Source organism: Melanotaenia boesemani, chromosome 23 (genome assembly GCF_017639745.1).
Source record: "Melanotaenia boesemani isolate fMelBoe1 chromosome 23, fMelBoe1.pri, whole genome shotgun sequence".
Taxonomy (NCBI): Eukaryota; Metazoa; Chordata; class Actinopteri; order Atheriniformes; family Melanotaeniidae; genus Melanotaenia; species Melanotaenia boesemani.
The window spans coordinates 17,257,534-17,277,886 of NC_055704.1; the positions used below are offsets into that span (position 1 = coordinate 17,257,534).

The window sequence follows — 20,353 nt, forward strand, 5'->3', positions numbered from 1 at the left end:
AATGAATGGCTCATTAGCAGACTTGCAAAAAACTTGACAAGCAGTTCAATTAATCAGAATCAGGTGTACTGAAGTTGGAAAGAACTAAAACATGCAGGGCAGTGGTCCCTGAGGACCAGGATTGAGAAACACTGATCTAAAGGTATATATGTTGGCTAAAGTGCCAAAAAAAACAAAAAAAAAAAACAACAGATGAAGCAGTTGACTTTGATGAACTAAAATTAAGTACAGTTTATAGTAGTGTAATGATAACTAATAAATTAATGATTTTGATAATAATAATGATCCAGTAATATGACGATAAATACAGCAGCAGGAGCCTTTTTCATCATTGTTATTCTTACTTTTCAAGATTAAAGGACCTGAGATTTTTGATAGAGGAGTTTTACTTGATAATAATCTAAAAGTGAAGCAACTCTAGCATGCTGTCAATACTTTATACTGAGCAGCTAACTTTTTATCTTTAATCGTTTTTTTTAATACTAAATATTAAAGTCCAACCCCAAATTTGACCTAACTGTGTCATCTGGAAAAATGAAATAATTATTTGTCTAATCCATCTCATTAATTAAAGCACAGCTGCAACTTTTGATGGAATATCTGCCAGGTAATAAATCTATAATACATTCAAAGACTTGTAACAAGGTTAAAGAAAATACAGATGTTCTTTTCAGACACATGATGGCAACATGTTATTCTAATCATGATTTAGTACAGGAATGAGCAGATGAAACCCTCTTTGCCAATATGTGTACAATAAAGTAATTGAAAAGTTTTAAATCCATCTTAATTAAAAAAAAAAAAAAAAAAAAATTATGAGCAGTACAGACTATCGGTTCAGCCGGCTCAGGTTTAAGTCCCGGCTTGGGGCCCTTTGCTGCAACTCATTCCCTGGTCTCCCTGACCCGCCTTCCCTGTTGACCTACCATTAATATAAAGGCCACTGGAGCCCAAAAATCCTTAAAGAATGAGAAGAAGAGATTTGCATATTTCTCCCTTTATGGAAATGGATGAAGCAAAATAAGGAATCAAAGAGAGTTTCAGTGGTTAAACACTTGCAAATGCCACTCTAAACTTTACTGTGCAGATAAGGAGCCATACATTAACATTGCCTGTAAGGGCAGTGTGACCTCTCTGGGTTCAGAGGCATCACGCAGTGGAAAGACTTTCATCTCACTAATTTGTATTTATCTTTATGGAAGAAACGCATGCTGTATGATCTGGATTGAAGACAAGTGTGACCATTTAAACTGTTAGAAGCATAGACTGTATAAGAAGCTGCAAGTCTAAGAGTCAGGCTCTGTAATGGCATGTAGCTGAATCAGTGCTTTTTGCAAACCCATTCATTCTTCTGAGAATAGCATTAATGGAGAAAGGGTTAATTTCTTGAATATCTTCTGTTGCTCTATAAAATTCCAAGTAAATATAAGAAGTGCTAAGTTTGTTTGTTGTCGTCTTTTACTGGCAGTTTCCATTTTGTCCCATCTTTTGTTTTTTAAGTTTGCAAAAACAGCTGATGAAAAAAAGAAGCTCTTTTGACTCAGAAAGGCCAGATGTGAGATGCCGATGCTGGCAATCATTTTTCTGGATTTAAAAAGCAGGTGTAAAATGTGCAACAATGCTGACAAATAACATCTTAAAGTTAAACCGCATCAGTGTTTATCTGCAGCATGAAACAGACAACCCTGCATGACTGTGTGTCCTGGTTGTTCCGTTTCCGTCCCTGCATGAGGGCTCACTGTCCGGGCATGTCGCAGCAACCTTTCCCGGTGGTCCCACACTGATCTTACTGCAACTGATAACCATTATCTCACCTAGTGATCGTGTATGTTTATAGGAATTTTCTCTCCTGCACAGTAGCCTACAGTTGTGTAGCCTTGCACGCAAACAATGGAGCTGAAATTGTTTGCACACAGAATTCATGTCTTACCGTAAGCAGATGTTTTCTGGTCTGTTTAGTGTTTTTTTTTATATCATCCATTTTAACAAAGAACCAATAATTCATGTTGACTTTTAAATTAAAGTAGCATCATTTCCACCTTGCTACATGATTCTGTATTGCATTTGGACATGTTTCCATCATTTTACGCCCTTAAAACATTTCATGAAAATCTTGCTTAGAAATGCTCATCTCCATATAGTAAATGATAGACTTTTTTGATGTGTTTATACCCAGAGCCCATGGTGGCCCCTTGTCCCTGGCTGACTGTTTGGATGAGACATTGTTTATCTGAACTTTGCTGCTTGGCCACCACTTTACCATCATTGTAGATGAAAGTATGCAGGATCAGGGCTTTTTGCTGCATCTTCTTAGTTAAGACAGAATGTTTTTGCAGTATTTTGAACACTTTCAGCAAAAAAAATGGAAAGAAATTTAAATAATTCTGCTTAAACTTACCTTCTGTGTTATGGATACTCATGTCTTGCAATCATGGGTAACACCATTAATGGCAAAACTGAGCAATTCTTGCAAGGAATCTGTGCAGTTGTCTGATTAGAATCAGCCTCTGCACATCGGGAAAGAAAACATCCATTACGCCAGAGGCTTTCCTTTAAGTAGCTTCATGTTTTCTATCTTCAAAGTGCCACTGAACCATCAAGCCCAGGGTACCAGCACTTGGCTAATTATTGGGTCTAATTCACACACTGCTGCCAAACACCTTTGAGTGAAGGATTGTCATGCCTTTGTTGCTTTCAATGCAGTTCTTCCATAGCAGCATGGTTCACTTGAGGTGCACCCTTTTGCTCTGTCCAAATCCCATTTTACTTGTGTACACTATAATGTTTATTTTACTTTTATTTTTCTTTCTGTTTTATATTTGTGGTTTTGGTATTACTGGGAATCGGGGAGGAAAAAGCTGTTTCCATGCAGGCCAGCAGAGGTGCGAAGCATGTTTCTTGAGTTTCGGTGGGGCTGAGGGTTCCCTGATAAATGCATACCATAAGCTATTAGGAGAGAAAACTTCCTGAGAGCCCATACCATGCACTAACTAGGTGGTCTTTGAAGAGCAGTCAAGTAAAAAAAAAAAAGTAGTTGTTGGTATTTAAATTTTAGGTTCAAGTCTATTATATTAAAATGTTCAAATCAGTTGATAAATAAAAATGACTAGAGTTTAGAAAGATTTATTCCTGAAAAAAAAAGAAAAAAGGAAATAAGCTGTGCAAAAAGTCACAATCAGATTTTTTTTTTAATTTATTTATTTATTTTCTGAATTAACCAAAAGACATTATGTGTGTGCAACTGAAGTGTTGAAGTCAAGCTGCTCAGTCATGTTGGTGCAAGTTGAGCAGCACCAATGCGAAAGAAAATGAATAAAAGTACATATATCTTTTTATTTAAATGAAGTGGAAGAAATGGACAGGAAAAAACAAACAAAAAAACAAACAAACAAACAAAAAGAAAACACTGAAAGTTGAATGGAATAATAATGCTCATCATGTTAGAATTTTATACTCTGCTGGGAAAACTTGCAACCTGTCTTTTATGTTAGTTTAACACTTGCTGCTCCCAACTTCATTCAGCAAAACAAACCTGCAAACTATTTGGACTAAAGCAATGTGACTGGACTTTGATGGGTGATGCTATGAGAAGCAAACTCAGTCCACAATGACCCTGGATACAATTTTCTTTTTAGCAGCATGAGGAAAACCAACTCAAAAATAAGCCATAGTCAGCAATAATGTTATAACTGATTATATGTTTCAGCATGATGTCCATGAACATAAACAAAACAGTAAAATTCTTTGCTGCATAGACTATTTGCTTCATTTACAACTGTAAAAGAGAGCAAATTTATTTGAAATAGGTTGTCAAAATTCACCATGGTTTACAGTTACAGCTGGATATGTACACTTAATTCTCATTTCATGCACAGAGATTATGAAGTGCTTGTCAGTAGTGCCCAGAAACAGATTTATCCAAACTACCAGTATGGCTCATTTTATAAGGGATGGTAAAAGGGAAGAACATAAATCTTGATTAAAACAAAATCTTTAAAAAAAATTTTTTTTTTATTACATTTTGACATTTGCTGGATTAAATGAGATTATTCTAACACATACTGTTTCCAAAAGTCAAGTTTGCCTTGGCACTAATTTTCTATGTAAAAGCCTGGAACGTGTGGTTTGTCCTAACTTAGGCTACAAAAAACACATGAGAAATTAATTCTAAATAATCAGTATTTTTTTTTTTTTTTTTTTTTGCATATTTTCTATTTTACAGTAAATATTTTTTTATCGTATCTGTAAAAACACAAGCTGTTTTTCAATGTCTTTTGGAAGATTTTTTTACGATTCCGTTCCAGTTAACCGCACACGGCAGATCTGAGAGAACAGAAGCTAGTAACCGATCTCTCCACTGTCACTCAGGCTGGTTTTGGATTCTCCATCACTGCCGCACTCTGTCCTCCGTCGTAGGTCCTCGCGATTGCGCGCGTCTCCCAGCGACATCTCCATTCCAGAGACGTTTAAGTCCAACAGACTCTGCAGATGTTTGATATAGTCAATAGCCGCTCGCAGCGTCTCAACTTTGCTGAGCCGCTTGTCCTCAAACTCCTGCGGCAGACGCTCCCTTAGACGCGCGTAACCCTCGTTTACGCAGCGCACCCTGTGCCGCTCCCTTTCGTTCCGTTTCTGGATAAACGCTGGCTCGAAGGAATAATCACACATTCCGAGGGGAGCGCGGAAGGGGAAGTAGGACAGTCGTCTGCAGGGTAACCTCTGGCCGTGGACATGGTCAAGATATGCAGCATCAAGGTGGAAGGGCAGTCCAAGTCGGAGCGCATCCTTGTAGTACGCTGCGCTGTTGTCCATGGAGATGCCTTGGAAAGCCAGCGGAGGCACGAGTGTAATATGTTCCATTGGTTCCTTACTATGATAAGAATATTTTCTAAAGAAACGAAGATAAAGATGGGCTATTTCATCAAACCAACGAGGAAGAAAAATTATGCAAATCCAAACTACCAACAATCCACTCACCCTGGCAAAGTCTCATCATAGTCATCGCGCATGTTTTCCTAAAAAAAAAAGCTTCCGCTTAATTAAGCCGCGTTAATGTCGAATGTGGAGTTTCAAAATACCGCTGTGTTAGATTAAGGCTTTGTAACTGTCAACTTGTTTGTTGCTCAAAGTTTTGAGGCTGCAACCTAGACGGGGTGGGTGTGATCTGGGGCGGAGATCCAGCCATGTATCTTTGTTATCAAGGTGAAACTGTTTACATAACGTTTTCTTCCTTCCGTTGACAACGTGAAGTTATCCCTTTTTGTAGATAGATATTAGATATGTAAGCTACATGTCTATGGTTCCATTGGCCAAAGATTAACACCCCGTTCGTTATCCTTAACAAATTATTTAAGACCAGTTTGAGGATGAATGATCAAAGTTTGGCAGATCAGGTTTTTAAAACAGCATAACAATAACTTTTAAACGTAAGGTAGCTTAAGTTTCATTCATTCATTCATTCATTTATTCATTCATTCACCTTCCTTTCTTTCTTTGTGTTTCAGTAATTCGCGGTTAATCTTTATCATCACCGTGTCCTTGGTTGTTTCAGCAGTTGGTCACCAATTTGCATCAGTGAAAGACGCAAACGTTTAATTTGTGCTCAGAAGGCTTAACCTAGACAGGATTTTGTTTTTCAAAAAGAAAAAAATTAATTACCTTATGAATAACTGGGGTCTAAAGTACTTTGTGTGTGAACTACTGAAGATAAAGTATTTTGAGAACATTTGTGTAACGATAGATTTTCTCCTTTAAAATTGTTACAAATAAACTGACCGTCGCTCAGCCTTTACCCTCGCAGGAGTTTGCGCATGCGCCACCAGCAGTATTGATGTTGGTGTTGTTGTCGTCATGGCCGCCTTCTGGAAGGTTTTGTGTTGGAATGTTGTGCCTTTATGTCAAATTATTACTTCAGCAACAATGCAACACTTTGTGTTGCATTCGTGTCAAGATGTATCTACCAAGACAACATAAATAAGCGTGTTCAGTTTTAACGATTTGTGGAGACGTAAGTTAGCAAGGCTAACGTTAGCTGTTTAACAACACCGTATTGCAAGTAAGCTAGCTACTAGCCACTTGTGTAAAATGGAATTTTAATTGTTAATTTTGCTGTTTTATTGGGAATTGTATTGCCTTAGGCTTTTCGGAGATATTGGTTGTTTCAAAAACACCGTTTTTCAATGAGAAATATGAAATATATCTAGCATCTGTGCACGGTTATCATCAGGACAGCGTTTGTTGAGTTCAGGTAAGCTATCGGGATATCCTGTTTTCGTTTTGAAATGACGATTAATATCTCCCATGCATGTCACAAGTCATTAGAAGTAAATTTCATGTCCTAATTTTACAATCAAACCCTCAAACTATATGCAGGATTGTGTTTCTACACTTAGTAGGCTCGTTGTACAGTGTTGTTGACAATTATGTTGATTCTTCAGGATGAATGACATGAACCTGAGTCCTGTGGGCATGGACCAACTCAGTGTGCCCTCAGTGAGTGCCAGCCACCTGGGTCTGCCCACTTCTCCCACGCACAATCCCATTCCCACTCCAGGTATAAAAGACTCCCAGACAGACATTATTTATTTTATTTAAGTTTCTGTCTGGGATAGATTATATATATATATATTTGCAATCAATGAACTACTTGCATCTTTACACGGAAAATGGAAATGCATTTAAATGTCTTTAGTTCTCAAATAACTAAATAATTCCAAATAAATACTCTTCTACCGATAAACCAAGCAATCAGGTCAGTCTTAAATACCCTTTTTCAGTACTTTTAAAATTTAGACAACTGTCTTTAATATAAACAGTTGCATTTTTAGAACCAGCACAGAAGTGATCCACCTCAGTACTGTTCATTGTGCATGTCACAGACAAGCCAATTGTATCTGAAGTCACAGACATCCTTTATACCAATGCATCATATTATCCTCTGCTTTTTTTTTTTGTTTTTTTTGGGGTATATTCTTAGACTCCAATTGTTTTCTTGTTGTTTGACTTAATGGTTTAGGCATGCCGGTGGCTATCCCTAGTTTGGGTCCTTCCCTTGGTTCCCTCCCCTCTGCTCTGTCTCTGATGCTTCCCATGGGCCCACTGAGTGACAGAGGAGTGATGTGTGGCCTTCCAGAACGGAATTACTCCTTGCCTCCTCCACCATATCCACACTTGGAGAGCAGCTACTTCCGACACATACTGCCAGGTGGGTTCATGTTTGTGTGTAATGTTTAAATGGTGTCAAAACACTTATCATGATATTGTGATAAAATGCTATAAATTTAAAAATTGCATAAACTAAATTAATGTAGCCAAATGGTAAATGGTAATTGATCAGTTTACACTTAAATTGTCAAAGCAACCAAAGTTTTCATCTTTTCCCTTTGCTCAACAGGTATTCTGTCCTACCTGGCAGACCGTCCACCTCCTCAGTACATTCATCCCAGCAGCCTTAACATGGATGGAACCCTGTCTGTGGCCAGCAACAATCCATCTGGTTTGGATCCGTACAGTGGACCTGGAGGCCCAATGGAGCAGGGCCTAGTGCCCATGGACTCAAGACAGGTCAGTGGCCAGGGTGATCTCCATCAGACTGGACCTCATGAGTTAGACTCAACAGGATTATCCATGGAGTCCCGTGTAAGCAGCCCCATTTCCCCCAACCCGATGGGAGAGGAACTGGCAAACATGGATGGAGTTGGAGTGGTTGCAGTGTCTGATGCCCAGCAGCTCGGAGGGGGAAGGCAGCCTCAGCCTCATGAGGGCCTGACTGGAGTGGACTCTTCTGGTGGGGTAATGCCCCTACATGGACCCTCTGTGTTGGAACTGCCAGTAGTTATGGAACCGGATCATATGGGGGGGCGGGTGGGAAGCTCTGGGGGAGGAGGAGCAGGAGGACTTGGGGAGCAGCTCCACACAAATGGGGAAATGAACTCAGGCGTTGTGAGGGTGGTGCTCTCTGGCTCTATGGCTAACCAGAGCCAACTGGAACCAGTGTCCCTTCATGGTCACTCTGGAATGGGACTGGAAGTGGTTAATGTGTCCCCGATCACTGCAGATGTGTCTCTTGGACCCGAAAACAATCTGGTGCTGGTCAACTCCACTTTGCAGCTGGAAGACTCGACATCCAACAAGGAAAACATGGTTACTTCTTACAACATCTGTGAGTTTGTAAATGGTTATTTCAACCAAATGTTTTTGTTTTCTCTTCAAATTTGTGAAAAATAACCTCTTTAGAGACAGTCGAAATATTTTTTGTTCAGCAAAAAATAATCATCATAATTTTAAAAAGTTGAAAGTATTCATTTACTTTAACTTAGTATTTTTTGTTATTCCAGGGTGCACACTTTGTGAGCGATCATACACCTCTGACTGTCCAGAACATGGCCCAGTCACTTTTGTCCCTGACACACCCATCCAAAGCAGAGCTCGTCTCTCTCTGCCACGTCCACTGTGCCTGCGCATCTCAGTTGCTGACGAGCCCCTTGGTAAGAAAGTAAACACACTTGAATTTGTGTTTTCCATCAATTCAATTAACCTTAGGCATTATTTGGATCAGGGGTCTCCAACTCCAGTCCTTGTGAGCTACTGTCCTGCAGGTTTTAGATAGATCTCCTACTGCAACGCACCTCTGCACAAGCCTGTTAATGACCCAGTGATTTGTGTCAGGTGTGTTGCATCAGGGTAGAATCCCAAAACCTGCAGGACAGTAGCTCATGGGGACTGGAGTTGGAGATCCCTGATTTAGATGTATTTAATGGTTTTGTTTGGGAGAGAACTTGAATGATGTATTTGAAATACACCTGCTTCAAGCTGTACATTATCATGCAAAAATGTGCTCGTGACCCATTGTAGGAGTTTTTGCACGAGATGTGATTCCACCAAGGACCTGTTTTGGACCAATGGTGGGCCAGCATTGTAGCAATGTGGATCTCTCTGACTGGCCAGAAAAGGACACACCTCAAATATGGAAGGTTTGTGATGTTGAACTGTAGCTGCAACATCATACTTGGCTGGTGAAATGACAAGGGGTGGAAATAAATTTGCTTTGTTACAGATGTACCACAACAATGTGCTGGAGTTCTACATTGTGACGACAGATGAGAACGAATGCAACTGGATGATGTTTGTCCGTGAAGCGAGGTATGAAAAAAAAAGCCAACTGTAATGAAAGTTTATCTGTTCACAGCAAATAAAAATAATATGCAAATGTAATACGAAATGTTTGCTTGCAATTTGTTTTACTATTTGTACATTTAGGTCCCATGAAGAGCAGAATCTGGTGGCATATCCTGCCAACGGTAAACTGTTCTTCTGTACAACCACAGAAATCCACCCCGACCAGGAGCTGCTCTTCTACTACAGCCGAGACTACTGCAGGCTCATGGGTAAGACAACGAATTAATATGTATTGATGATCAAAAAGATGCTTATTAATTCATGGTGACCATTCTATCATTTATGTTCCCAGGTGTTCCTCAGGTGCCTGAGGGCCAAATCTGTCAGTGTGGCAAAGAGTGTTCCTCCTTCTCTGAGCTGAAGTCTCATCTTAGCAGCCATAACAGTAACCACAGCCATAACCAGCCTCCACACAGCCACAGCCCGTCACAGCAGGACCACTCCCAGCAACAGCAGCCACAACCTCCACCACAGCAGCAAGAGCAGCAGCCACAGCATATTCACCAGGAAGAAAAGCTGACCAATGGAACCTCAAGCTCCTCCTCTTCCCCATGGCCCTGTAATAGTCACACTGCTGGACAAACAAACAGTGACAATAACAGCAGCAGTGATAGAAACTCTAATAACAGTACCTCAAGAGCTAAAGGCCAGGGCCATGTGAGGGAGAAGAAATTCAAGTGCAGCATGTGTTCCCGGGCTTTCAGCACATCCACTAAACTGAATGTGCACTTCATGGGACATGTAGGGATGAAACCTCATAAATGTGAGTACTGCAGCAAGGCCTTCAGTGATCCCAGCAACCTCAGGATGCACCTCAAGATTCACACAGGTATTCAAAATCTTTGTTTGGGTGTTGGTTAAAACCCTAAAAACTCATCTCTTATCATTGATATTATAGATGTAGTCTTTTGAAGATAAAAAAAGTCACTTTAAAGCTTTAAAATGGCATAAATCAATCTCTATGCTTCTTTTGTTTGGCTTATGTATTTATTATTCAGGTACTGTGAATATGGAAAAATAGAGAGATGTCTGTACAGTTTAAGAAAGTGTACAGACATCTCTCTGTGATTTCTACTTGAACGTTTACCGCTTTAATTTTGTTTCTAACAGGACAGAAAAACTACAGATGCACTGTTTGTGAGAAGTCCTTCACACAGAAATCTCATGTGGCTTCACATATGCTCATCCACACCGTTGCAGAGAAGCTCAAGTGTGACCTCTGTGACCGGGCTTTCTTCAGGAAACATGACCTGAAACAGCATATGCTGTCTCACACACAGTATGTACATATTACGTAATCACACAAGTCAGTAAAGTTATGATTTGTTATCTATTGTGTTGCTGGTTTACATGGTTTTATGTTGATTGTCTTGCTTTTTCCCAACAGTGAACGCCGGATTCAGTGCCCAAAGTGCAACAAACACTTCCTCAAAACCAACCACTTGAAGAAGCACATGAACTCTCACGAGGGCCGCAGAGACTTTGTCTGCGAGAAGTGCCATAAAGCTTTCCTCACCAAATACCACCTCACTCGTCACCTTAAGATCTGCAAGGGGCCGAACACTGAGAAAATGTCTCGTAAACAGCAGGATGCCGATGAGGAAGAAGAAGAGCATGACAGCAGAGGAAGGAGAAGAGGAGAGAGGCATGTTGAGACAGCCAGCGATGAGGACTGTGGTTTAGATGTTGGAGGATATAACTCTGAAAAATCCCCGTCACCCCCACATTGATAACTGTGTGTCTTCAAATCTTTTATTTATTTGCTTTACTTAAATACTGTTTACCTCTTGTATTTGCCAAATATTACTTTTAGGAAACCAGCTTTCAAAGAGTATACTGTATTTCTGTTAAACTATTACATCATGTCATGGCAGTTATGTTATTTAAGGTTGTGTCTGTTAAACTAAATATTAATTTCTAGTCCTTGACTAACTTGATGAAGGGGCTTACATGCATTTGTAGTTGCACAATAATGTCGAATAATAATTCTGTTTTTATGTAAGTGCTAAATGGCCCAGGCTTTTAACTCTTATTTATTCAAGTTCGTTTTCTTTTTCAAATGTTGAAATGTAGTCAACATTTTTGAGAATAAGAATCTGGTCATTTGTGTAATATCCCAAATTTTATGACTGTTGATGAAATGTTGGAATACAACCAACAATATTTGAATAAATGAACATTCACTTATCTACATACAGAAGTGATGTGTTATTGATCACCCCCCACCCTTTTTTTTTTTTACTTAATGCAAATAATCATGAAGTATTTTTAATTTCATAACTAACCCATCTGCTTTGTAGGAAACAATGATTTCATGTGCAAAACCCTTTAGTTGAGAAAATTAAATTTAGCTCCTACTTCCAAATTTGAAGTGGGGGCTTAAAAATAGACTCCATTAAAAAAATAAAAATGTTATGAACAATAATTACAGTTCCTGCAGCATAGACGCAAAAGAGAAAGGACTTCTTTCAATATTTTGAAGAACTAGCAAAGTTTTCTGCAGTCTGAATTGCCCTATGTGGACACAGACTAACTGCTGTAATTGATCAGATGTAGCTTTACACCCATAAAGTGGTCCTGAGCAAGAGTTCTCAATGCTTTTAAAATTTCTTTTAAGTTTTTCCTTTGACATTGGCTCATTTTTCATTAATTTTATAAGTAGTGTTTTTGATAAGCCACCTTGCACAGACCTATGATAAAACCAAACATTAAAAGGAAAGAACTTAGGAAACTTAGAAAAGAATAAATCAGGCACATGCGCTAGATTCAGCAGCTCGTGACAGACACATAGTATGAGTATGTTCCCAACACTTTTGTGGCATCTATCAAAAAATACGAACTATAATAGTTTAATAGACATACGATAAGATTTTTTTTTTTTTTTTTTTTTTGTTTGTTTGTTTGTTTGTTTTTTGTTGTTGTTTTTTTTTGTATAAAAAATTATTCTTAAAGACATATTGGTATATCTCAGTATTTTATTGTATTGTGGCGCAACTATAATATTTTTATTTAAAGGTTAGGTCCGCTTTGCATTGCACCGGAAGTACATAAAATAGCTTCCGGTTAAAGTACAAATTATGCAGCGCCGCAGTTGTCATTCACTTTAGCGTGGTATGAATTTCCTAAATTTCTTTTGTGTTTATTAAAAAGTTGTAGGGTTTTTTTTCTAAAATGGTGTTTTTGTGTATAATTTTACCTGAAATCATATTAAAACAAAATATCCGTGGTACTGCATTTTTTAATGTAACCTGGCTAACTTTAGCTACCTTTTCAGTTAGCACGTCAGCTAACTTTGCCATACGGATACCAAAGTACAGTTATCTTAACAGTTCTCTAACCACACTGTGTTATTTCAAATCAAATAAAAGCGAGTCCTGCTATATCAGTTTTATTTATGTGAGGGTGTGGATTACTTGATGCTCGTCTTTTGTTTATCCAAGTGTTTTGTTCTGCTAACTTTCTCAGCCTGATCAGTGTATAGAACCATGTTGACCCCACCAAAGGAGGGGGTGCCCAGTATGATAGACAAGGCGCTGAGGATGAGGAGAGAAGAGCAGGCTCGACAAGTCGTCCTCGCCTGGGCCGTTCTTAACATGTCCCTAGCTGGCATGATTTACACTGAAATGTAAGTTGTATTATGTTCGAAGCTGCCAGATACTTTCTCTTTAATTTCATGTACATTTACAGCATAGGGGTTTTACGTTTCTTCCAGGTCAGGGAAACTGCTGAGCCGATATTACAACATCACCTACTGGCCTATCTGGTACATTGGTAAGGTTCCACTATAATGTTTATCCTGAGAATGCTTGCCTGTATTTTAAAGGTCAAATCTTACCTTAGTTGAAAAGTTGTAGCAGAACAGTTAACTGGTTGGTATTGGGGTTGTGTTTTCATTTGGTTGTCTTGGGGAAATACAGTATCTTGAACTGTATGACATGGATGAATGGTCAGTTCTATCATAAAAATAAATATCTAAACAGAGACACAGTAATAAAGATGCCAGAAATTAAACCTGAAACTCAGCTTTTAAACTTTGTGAGTGTGTTTTCTGTCCTCTTTTGCAGAACTGGTGCTAGCCTTTCTCTTTAGTCTCAATGCTCTTTTTGACTTTTGGAAGTATTTTAAATACACAATGGCTCCGTCCACCATTGCCGTAACACCTGAACAGCATCGTCTTCTGGGTTTGAGGAACACAAGTAAGGCAGTTTTAGTTTTATCCTTTTTGCCTGCGTTGGTGCATCCTGTGATATCTATAACTCTTTGTAAGCAGCTGAATGTAAATTACTTTTATCCTTAAATAAGATAAGGTCTGCTTTCCCTGTGCAGGTGTCCAGGCCTCTCCACCTCAAAAGCCAGAAAAGAAGGAAACTCCAGCACCAGCCCAATCGTCTTCGCTGCAGGGCCAGAGTGTGCTGAGTTTTAGCCCCTCTCGGCCAGCCTCAAGCAGCCCCAAGTTCTCCCCAAGTTGTGTACCAGGGTACAGCCCTTCTCTTAGCAACCCATCAACACCAAGCAGTGCAGGAGGTCCTTTTTCTCCCTCAGTGGCCTTTGGAAAGGTACACATTTATAAAACGGTGATAGAGGCGTAATAAAAAGAGACAAGTATTTAAACCCCATATTTTTTCTGGTATGTTCTCCTCATTCCAGGTTCTTAACTACAGTCCTTCATCAGGCTCTTCTCCCTATCCGAATGGAATGGGGTCAGCGGAAGGTTCTAGTTTGAGGGCTCGTTATCGCACATCTCCCTCTGTGTTTAATTCTCCTGGAAACAAAGAGGATTACATGGAAGATCTGAAAAGTCTAGAGAGGTTTCTACGCACAGAGGAGGAGAAGAGTCACCGCAGCCAGCTAGGTGTGTAGGTTGTAGGAATTCTACAAACGGATACAGAATAACAAACTTGCTGTGCAAAAGGCTTGAGCTACCCCTTATTTTTTTTATTTCCAGAAAATGTGGTTCTTGGTCTGTTTTGTGTTGACTATACTTGTTCATCTCTTTAGTGAGGTGCCTTTATTATGCTTCTTCAATAGTTCTTCAACTGTTCTTCTGAAAAGGATCAAGTACAAGTACTGAACTGAAAACTAGTAAATAAATAAAAACAGCTGACATCCATAGAGAAACTTCAAAAGACCTTCAAAAAGCTGGAAGTATTGCCCAAAGTACTTAATAGATAAAAGACAAGTCTGGTTCTTTGGAAGAAAAATATAAAGAAGGGATACCTCAGGACAATAATGTGGGTTAGAGAAAACTTTTTAAAAACACTGAGAATTATTAGGAGTTCACCAGGTATGTAATGAAAGTAACTGCCAAATATCATAACTCCCTGTTTGGAAAATGCTGGAACACTGTGCAAAACCCTCAACCTTTTTTGGAAGTGTATTTTAAAACATTTCTGATATAAAAATTGCTGCTTTCTGTCTACAGGGAGTCCTGAGTCTTTGTCTCCAAACCACAGTCCAACATTTTGGAACTACAACCGTTCAGTAGGAGACTACGCGCAGAGCCTGAGGAAATTCCTCTACCAGCCTGCATGCCGCTCTCAGGCGCCATCTGCCAACAAAGATGAGACAGATCTGGGTTCCAAACAGGCAGCAGAGGAGGTCTTTATGTTAGCATGTCATTTTTTTATGTATCCAAATTAAAGCTAGTTGTGGAGTCCAAGTCCAAAATTATGCTCTTTACAATTAAAGATTATAAAAACTGTTAAAATTGCCATAAAATGTTTGCTTAACATTGCTTGAAAAATAATATTTGTTCCTCTGCTGTTCTGTAGGTTTGGGCCCGAATTACAACCAGTCGTGTAGTCGTGGACCGCATAGATAGCTGGACAGCCAAGCTTAGAAACGTGAGTAGTTTTTCATAGTATGTGTTATGGCTTTAATAGAAAAACACCCAAGATATGTATTAAAGATAAGTAAGTGTATAAATAATAAATAAATTAATTAATTAATTTGATTTTACCGTAAAAACACTTTGTGTCTGCAGTGGATTAGTGACACCATCTTGGTCCCCTTGGTCAAAGAGATTGATTCTGTCAACAGCCAGCTCAGGAGGATGGGCTGCCCAGAGCTCCAGATGGGAGGTAAAACAGCTACCAAGACCATTAATGTACTGTCTGCTTGAACTGCTGTTGGCTTCAGAATGCAAGTCATATGTGACCAAAAGACAAAACCAGCTGTCAGAAACACAATGAACACATTTAATGTAAAAAATATGGTATAAACAGTTCTGAAGTTTAAGGAAACATGTTATTGTGACATCTATGTAGCCATTCTGAACTGTGGATAACAGGATCCATCACTGTGCTTCAGTGTGATAACTGCAGCTAGTTTACTACCAACCTCCCCCCTTTTCTCCACCAGAGGCCAGTATAAGCAGTCTGAGGCAAGCAGCGGTGATGAAAGCCTCATCAATCCCAACTATGAACTCTATTGTCCAGTATCTGGACATCACACCCAACCAGGAATATCTAGTGGACCGGTTAAAAGGTGGGTTTAATCATATTGTATGTTTCCGAAAACTCATGTTTTTTTCTTTAGTGTGAATTTGTGTTTGAGAATCAAAATGTGAGGGGGAAAAATGCAGCTCATAAAAAAGTAGTTTGATATTTTATGACTAAAACAGGAGGGCAGCGATGATCTGACTTTCTGTACTTTTTCTTTTTGTTAGAGCTAGCTCACAGCGGCTGCATGAGCTCCTTCCGCTGGAATGGTGGTGGTGATCTGAAGAACAGGAAGTGGGATACAGACATCCCCACAGACTGTGCTGTGAGTTTACACTCCAAGTTCAACAAATGAGCAAACAGAGCCGTCTATGCAGACGTTATAACTTTCCTGATTCCAAAGGTCAACTCATTTGCAGCTCACCAACATCCGCACGTCAACAAATCAGTCAACAGGACAATGGTCTGTGTCTGTGGTCATTTTTTTAAGCAAAAAAGAAATGCATGAAAAACAGCTAAATAATAATGAATGAAAGGAAAGATAAAAGAGCAAAACTCCAGGTTAGAATTTCAATTAATTGAAAAACAGAATTCAGCAAAAAGAATAAGTGGCTTGGAGAAATTAATTGTTTTACTTAAGAAAATGTAGCAGCAACTTTAAGGCATCATCACTAATTCCTCAGCCATAATGTGATGATGGCGATGATGGCCTTTTTATTTACCTGGGTCTCCTAGAACAAGCTCAGATCTTTCATGTCCCTCGTCTAAGACTAAGCAGAATTTCTGGGCTTTACACATTTTTAATTTTTTTTTTGCTATTTTGTATGTTTTTATAGCTCGGCACTATGTTAAAGGAAGAAAAATTAGTTTTTTGTGTTTTTCTGCTCAGTAGTTGGAGATCTACGCTCTCTGTCTCTCTCCCCTCAGATCCTCATGCATGTCTTTTGCACATACTTGGACTCCAGGCTTCCCCCACACCCAAAGTACCCAGATGGGAAGACTTTCACTTCCCAGCACTTCAGCCACACTCCAGACAAACCTGGTGAGGACTCACCATTCAGCAGCAAATAATTAGACATACTTTTTCTTCTTCAAGCTGTTTTTAATTTTTCTTTCATAGATGTAACCAAGGAGAACCTCTTCTGCATTCACCAAAGCAGCACCACACCCCCTCACTACCAGCTCATATACCAAGGACACATCTACAGTCTTCCTAAGGTGACAACAAACACTCTCGAATGCTGTTGTTCCATTCTTAAAAATAGTTTATTTTCAAGCTCTTAAAAAATCATTCTCTAATTCAGCTCACAGATCTCTTTGCTCTCTATCTCCCATATGAGATGTTATTAAATAAGTATAATTTAAGCAAGATTGTTTTCATTACTAACTTTGGGTTTTATTTTATGCAGTATTTTCATTATAATGTGCTCTTTGCTGTTCATTAGTTCTTTGAATCACAGTAATGGTTTTTCAATAGATTTCATGGGACGTAGGACAAATTTGCTGCAGTTTTAACTTGTTATGAGCTTTTCGGTGGATTTTGTGTGTTTGTTAACAAATAGGATTTTTCTCAGGACCCATTCGCGAATAATCTGTTAGTGGTTTTAGTTTGGTTTTATGTTTTTGTTGACATGAGTAGTGAAGTAGGAGGCGTCCTCAGACCCACTGGTCCCTCATTTAAACAGATGTTGGAGAATAAAACTAACCTCAGAACAGGCATATTAATGGCAACTAACAATTTGTTGCACATTGATCACAGCTTAATTACAGCGACATATTCCCATCTTGTTTCTGTTACAGGGCAGGAACAACCTGTTCCACACAATCCTTATGTTCCTCTATGTCATTAAGACCAAGGAGTCGGGGATGCTGGGGTAAGTTCTGTGTTTAAAATCCTATTTACAAAATGAGAGAGAGACAGAGAGAGATTGCCTGTTGCAATTAACCTGAGTTTGGATATTATGGGCTCGACAAACGAGAGGCAACGTCGTTCCTTCTCCATTCACTTTATATGGAATTTGCGTGATGAGGCAAAAATCGCTGCCCTCCTCCAGCCAAGCGACATTCGTGCATGTGACATGTTGCGCTCGTTCATGTAGACGTACACGTATGGGCTTGCGACGCGACACAATAAAATAGAAAAATGTTAAATTTTTGTCGCTGCCACATGGCGCTACAACCAACCAAAGAAGGGCTTCATTGACTCACTAATGAGCTGAGAGCAGGCTAGACAGAGCAGTCTGCAAACACTTTCAACATGGAGGAACAGATCATTTTACATGTCTGACTTTCCCATACTTTACAATACTTCACAAAGATTGTGCCGCCTGGCACCAGGGTGAATTTTTCTGAATGTAGGTTCTGGATTTATCTGGATCAGACTTGACCATCAAATGATGATATTCACCATGCTGTTTCCTTGTTTGTAAAATAGGATGAGCCCAAGGTTGTCTTTCTCTTTTGTACAATAGAGTCAACAGCAAGATTTCTGTCAGTTAGAGCAAAATCTTGTGACTCTTCATCTGTTATGCCTCGTCTGTCACGGACTGCTTTGAAAATGACTAAATTCCCTTCAACATCATAACCAATCAAATTTCTTAGGGAAAAGGGATCAGAGAGTGCAATGCACAGCGCTGTCGTTGGTCACCTACTGTGTGTCGAGCCCATTAGAAAGTGTTATGAAATATTGATTCATTTTTAACCAAAAGGTCATGCACCAAAGAGCTAATTACATATTGATTCAGAATAATTAGTTTGACTTTGCTTGTGCAGAATACTTAAAAGTTTCTTGTGTTTTTTTTTCAGGAGGGTAAATCTGGGCCTCTCTGGCGTCAACATACTGTGGATATTTGAAAAGTGATGCATAATCTTTTAAAAGCAACAAACTGCTACAAGTGCTTTTCCCCCACAGCGTTGTACTGCTCTTTCAGGGGCGCATCGGAAAAAGCACTTCATTTTGGAATAACAATCCATGCACGCTTTTGGACACTCAAATTTTGCTGTACAAGTTGGCATCATGCTACATTATCTGTCATTTTGGGAACAGAATTCTTGTTACACCAGAGTCCTTATGATACACCTAAGAGCTATGTGGGTTGTTTTTTTGTTTTTTTTTTTAATTCTGCTTTCTGGCTTTTGTATTTTGAGAATGTACCAGCATGACAGCCTTGTAATTTAGATACCTCACATTTGTCTGCTTGTTAGCAAAGGGGTGAGACCCATTAGCTTGAATGTAAATACAGTATATGCAGGCTTACTCTGTTTCTTTAGTATCCCCAGCCTTTTGCAGCTTGTTGGCCATTGTTTTTTTCTTTTTAGAAACGGTAGGGATACTCGTGGCATGTGCTTGAATACACCTTGAAAATATAATTTTGTACAAATTGTAGCTATATTTCTGTAGTTGCAATTATTTTCCCATTGTTACAAGGCTAAAATGTTGCAGGCAACTGTACAGAAGATTGACATATGATAAGGCAACATGGGGGAAAAAAGGAAAGGGTTTCAACTGACTATTTTTGTAAATCTTTTTTTAAGTATCACTGGATTATGAATAAATCCTGTGTCTACCATTAGATATTCAAAGTTTACATATTGGCTTATCTACAGTAGTGGTTTTACAATGACATATCAAATTTTAAAGTCAAATCGCGATATTAAAATAAATTGAAGTTTTCTCGTCTCCCCTCCACATACTTTTTATGTTTGACTATCAAATACATCCACTAGGTGGCTGTCTAACACTGAATTTATGATTTGACCTTAGTTCGGTACCCTTTATCGCACTGATGTAGCCTACATCACATGAACAGTTATGTGATGACAGAATAACACTGGCTGGAAATTTTACATATATTCAAATTTTGTTTTCAAATTTTGGAGAATTGGTCATTCCCTTCATATGTTTTAACAATGACATCTGAATCATTTTAATGCAAATCGCCCCTTTAAGCGTGAAATACAAAGGGTTGAGACCTAAGAATAAAATTATACATGAACATTTTTGTGACTAAATTAATATAAACCGAGTATTATCTAGTAAGCACTGCATTTGTTTTGTGATTTTGTTGTCTTTCAAAACAAACTGCATTTCCCGCAATGAATCTACCTGGGTCATATCCACTTATGGGAAATGTAGTCAAAGTGTATATAGACTACTTTTTAAACCCTAATAAAAAGGAGTCATGTTAATGATTTTGTGCTTTTTCTTGTCTGTTGAATCACGTCTTGGAAAATATGAGGCGTGTGGTCGTCGCTGGTGTACGAGGTGTCCAGTAAGTGAAATATTTGAACTGAGTGGAACTTCAATAACCATAATGCATTGGGCTGCTATTGCACTTCCGCTCACATCCGCTTGACTCGCTATCAGTGCTGGAAAAAAGACTTTGAGAAACTGCAGCGATGTCAGTACAGGTTGTGGCAGCGAAAATGGCAGAGGTCGAACTCAAAGACGTTTCCACCGGCAAAGACTTGTCTGTCGAATCCCCTTTGACACCAATGTCTGACGACAAGACCATCGCCAAAAGCGACCCGCACGAGGCCGGTTCCCCTGCCGCTACGTCTCCTACCGCGGAGCCCTCCGCGAAAGCCGGGGAAGGCAGTCTGGGCTTGCTCAGTCCGAACGCCGCGAAGCTTCCTCAAGCGTCGGCTATGAAGCGTTCAGACCCACAACAGAACGGTGGGGAAGCATTTGTCAACCGCGATGGCACTGTTGCCGAGGCTCCGCGGATGAAAAAGGT

At 39.3% G+C, this 20,353-nt stretch overlaps 4 protein-coding genes across 7 annotated transcripts in view; 3 read left to right on the forward strand and 1 right to left on the reverse strand.

Annotated features, from left to right (window-relative positions):
* Positions 1–4,014: 4,014 nt before the first annotated feature.
* LOC121634957 (achaete-scute homolog 4) lies at positions 4,015–5,800 on the reverse strand. Its single transcript, XM_041977930.1, has 3 exons — positions 5,776–5,800; positions 4,978–5,015; positions 4,015–4,888 (listed from the first exon to the last, which is right to left on the reverse strand). The coding sequence occupies exons 2-3, from the start codon at positions 5,007–5,009 to the stop codon at positions 4,339–4,341; spliced, it is 582 nt and encodes a 193-aa protein (XP_041833864.1). The 5' UTR covers positions 5,010–5,015; positions 5,776–5,800; the 3' UTR covers positions 4,015–4,338.
* Positions 5,800–11,368, forward strand: prdm4 (PR domain containing 4). Of its 2 annotated transcripts, XM_041977928.1 has the most exons (12): positions 5,800–6,007; positions 6,138–6,247; positions 6,438–6,553; positions 7,016–7,204; positions 7,394–8,161; positions 8,337–8,486; positions 8,854–8,972; positions 9,056–9,141; positions 9,259–9,386; positions 9,470–10,006; positions 10,288–10,456; positions 10,565–11,368. In XM_041977928.1, exons 3-12 carry the CDS (start codon positions 6,439–6,441, stop codon positions 10,905–10,907), a joined length of 2,604 nt encoding a protein of 867 aa, XP_041833862.1. In that variant the 5' UTR covers positions 5,800–6,007; positions 6,138–6,247; position 6,438; the 3' UTR covers positions 10,908–11,368. The 2 variants fall into 2 exon arrangements, with proteins under 2 accessions (XP_041833862.1, XP_041833863.1); XM_041977929.1 differs by lacking the exon at positions 6,138–6,247.
* An 855-nt stretch (positions 11,369–12,223) lies between these two features.
* Positions 12,224–19,808, forward strand: tmem209 (transmembrane protein 209). Its single transcript, XM_041978070.1, has 15 exons — positions 12,224–12,288; positions 12,643–12,802; positions 12,890–12,948; positions 13,242–13,373; positions 13,504–13,733; positions 13,825–14,029; positions 14,600–14,775; positions 14,949–15,020; positions 15,161–15,257; positions 15,538–15,663; positions 15,845–15,942; positions 16,545–16,659; positions 16,738–16,835; positions 17,418–17,491; positions 18,423–19,808. The coding sequence occupies exons 2-15, from the start codon at positions 12,663–12,665 to the stop codon at positions 18,475–18,477; spliced, it is 1,677 nt and encodes a 558-aa protein (XP_041834004.1). The 5' UTR covers positions 12,224–12,288; positions 12,643–12,662; the 3' UTR covers positions 18,478–19,808.
* Positions 19,809–19,972: 164 nt separating this feature from the next.
* The window catches only part of ahcyl2b (adenosylhomocysteinase like 2b), a 37,530-nt gene continuing 37,149 nt past the window's right edge, over positions 19,973–20,353 (forward strand). For all 3 annotated transcript variants that reach the window (XR_006009279.1, XM_041977607.1, XM_041977608.1), the window contains exon 1: positions 19,973–20,351. Coding sequence is in view for 2 of the 3 variants with exons in the window: in XM_041977607.1 (XP_041833541.1) it covers positions 20,016–20,351 (336 nt within the window). In the remaining variant the exon portion in view is untranslated. The remainder of the gene's footprint in view (positions 20,352–20,353) is intronic.

Bases quoted from the DNA above. Each gene is read 5' to 3' on its own strand.
- LOC121634957 (XM_041977930.1), bottom strand. From the start codon at position 5,009: ATGCGCGATGACTATGATGAGACTTTGCCAGG. The intron at 4,889-4,977 runs GTGAGTGGATTG...TCGTTTCTTTAG, and splicing joins TATGATGAGACTTTGCCAGG to AAAATATTCTTATCATAGTA.
- tmem209 (XM_041978070.1), top strand. From the start codon at position 12,663: ATGTTGACCCCACCAAAGGAGGGGGTGCCCAGTATGATAGACAAGGCG. The intron at 14,776-14,948 runs GTCTTTATGTTA...GCTGTTCTGTAG, and splicing joins CCAAACAGGCAGCAGAGGAG to GTTTGGGCCCGAATTACAAC. The intron at 16,836-17,417 runs GTGACAACAAAC...TTTCTGTTACAG, and splicing joins ACATCTACAGTCTTCCTAAG to GGCAGGAACAACCTGTTCCA.
- prdm4 (XM_041977928.1), top strand. From the start codon at position 6,439: ATGAATGACATGAACCTGAGTCCTGTGGGCATGGACCAACTCAGTGTG. The intron at 6,554-7,015 runs GTATAAAAGACT...TTAATGGTTTAG, and splicing joins CAATCCCATTCCCACTCCAG to GCATGCCGGTGGCTATCCCT. The intron at 8,973-9,055 runs GTTTGTGATGTT...GCTTTGTTACAG, and splicing joins ACACACCTCAAATATGGAAG to ATGTACCACAACAATGTGCT.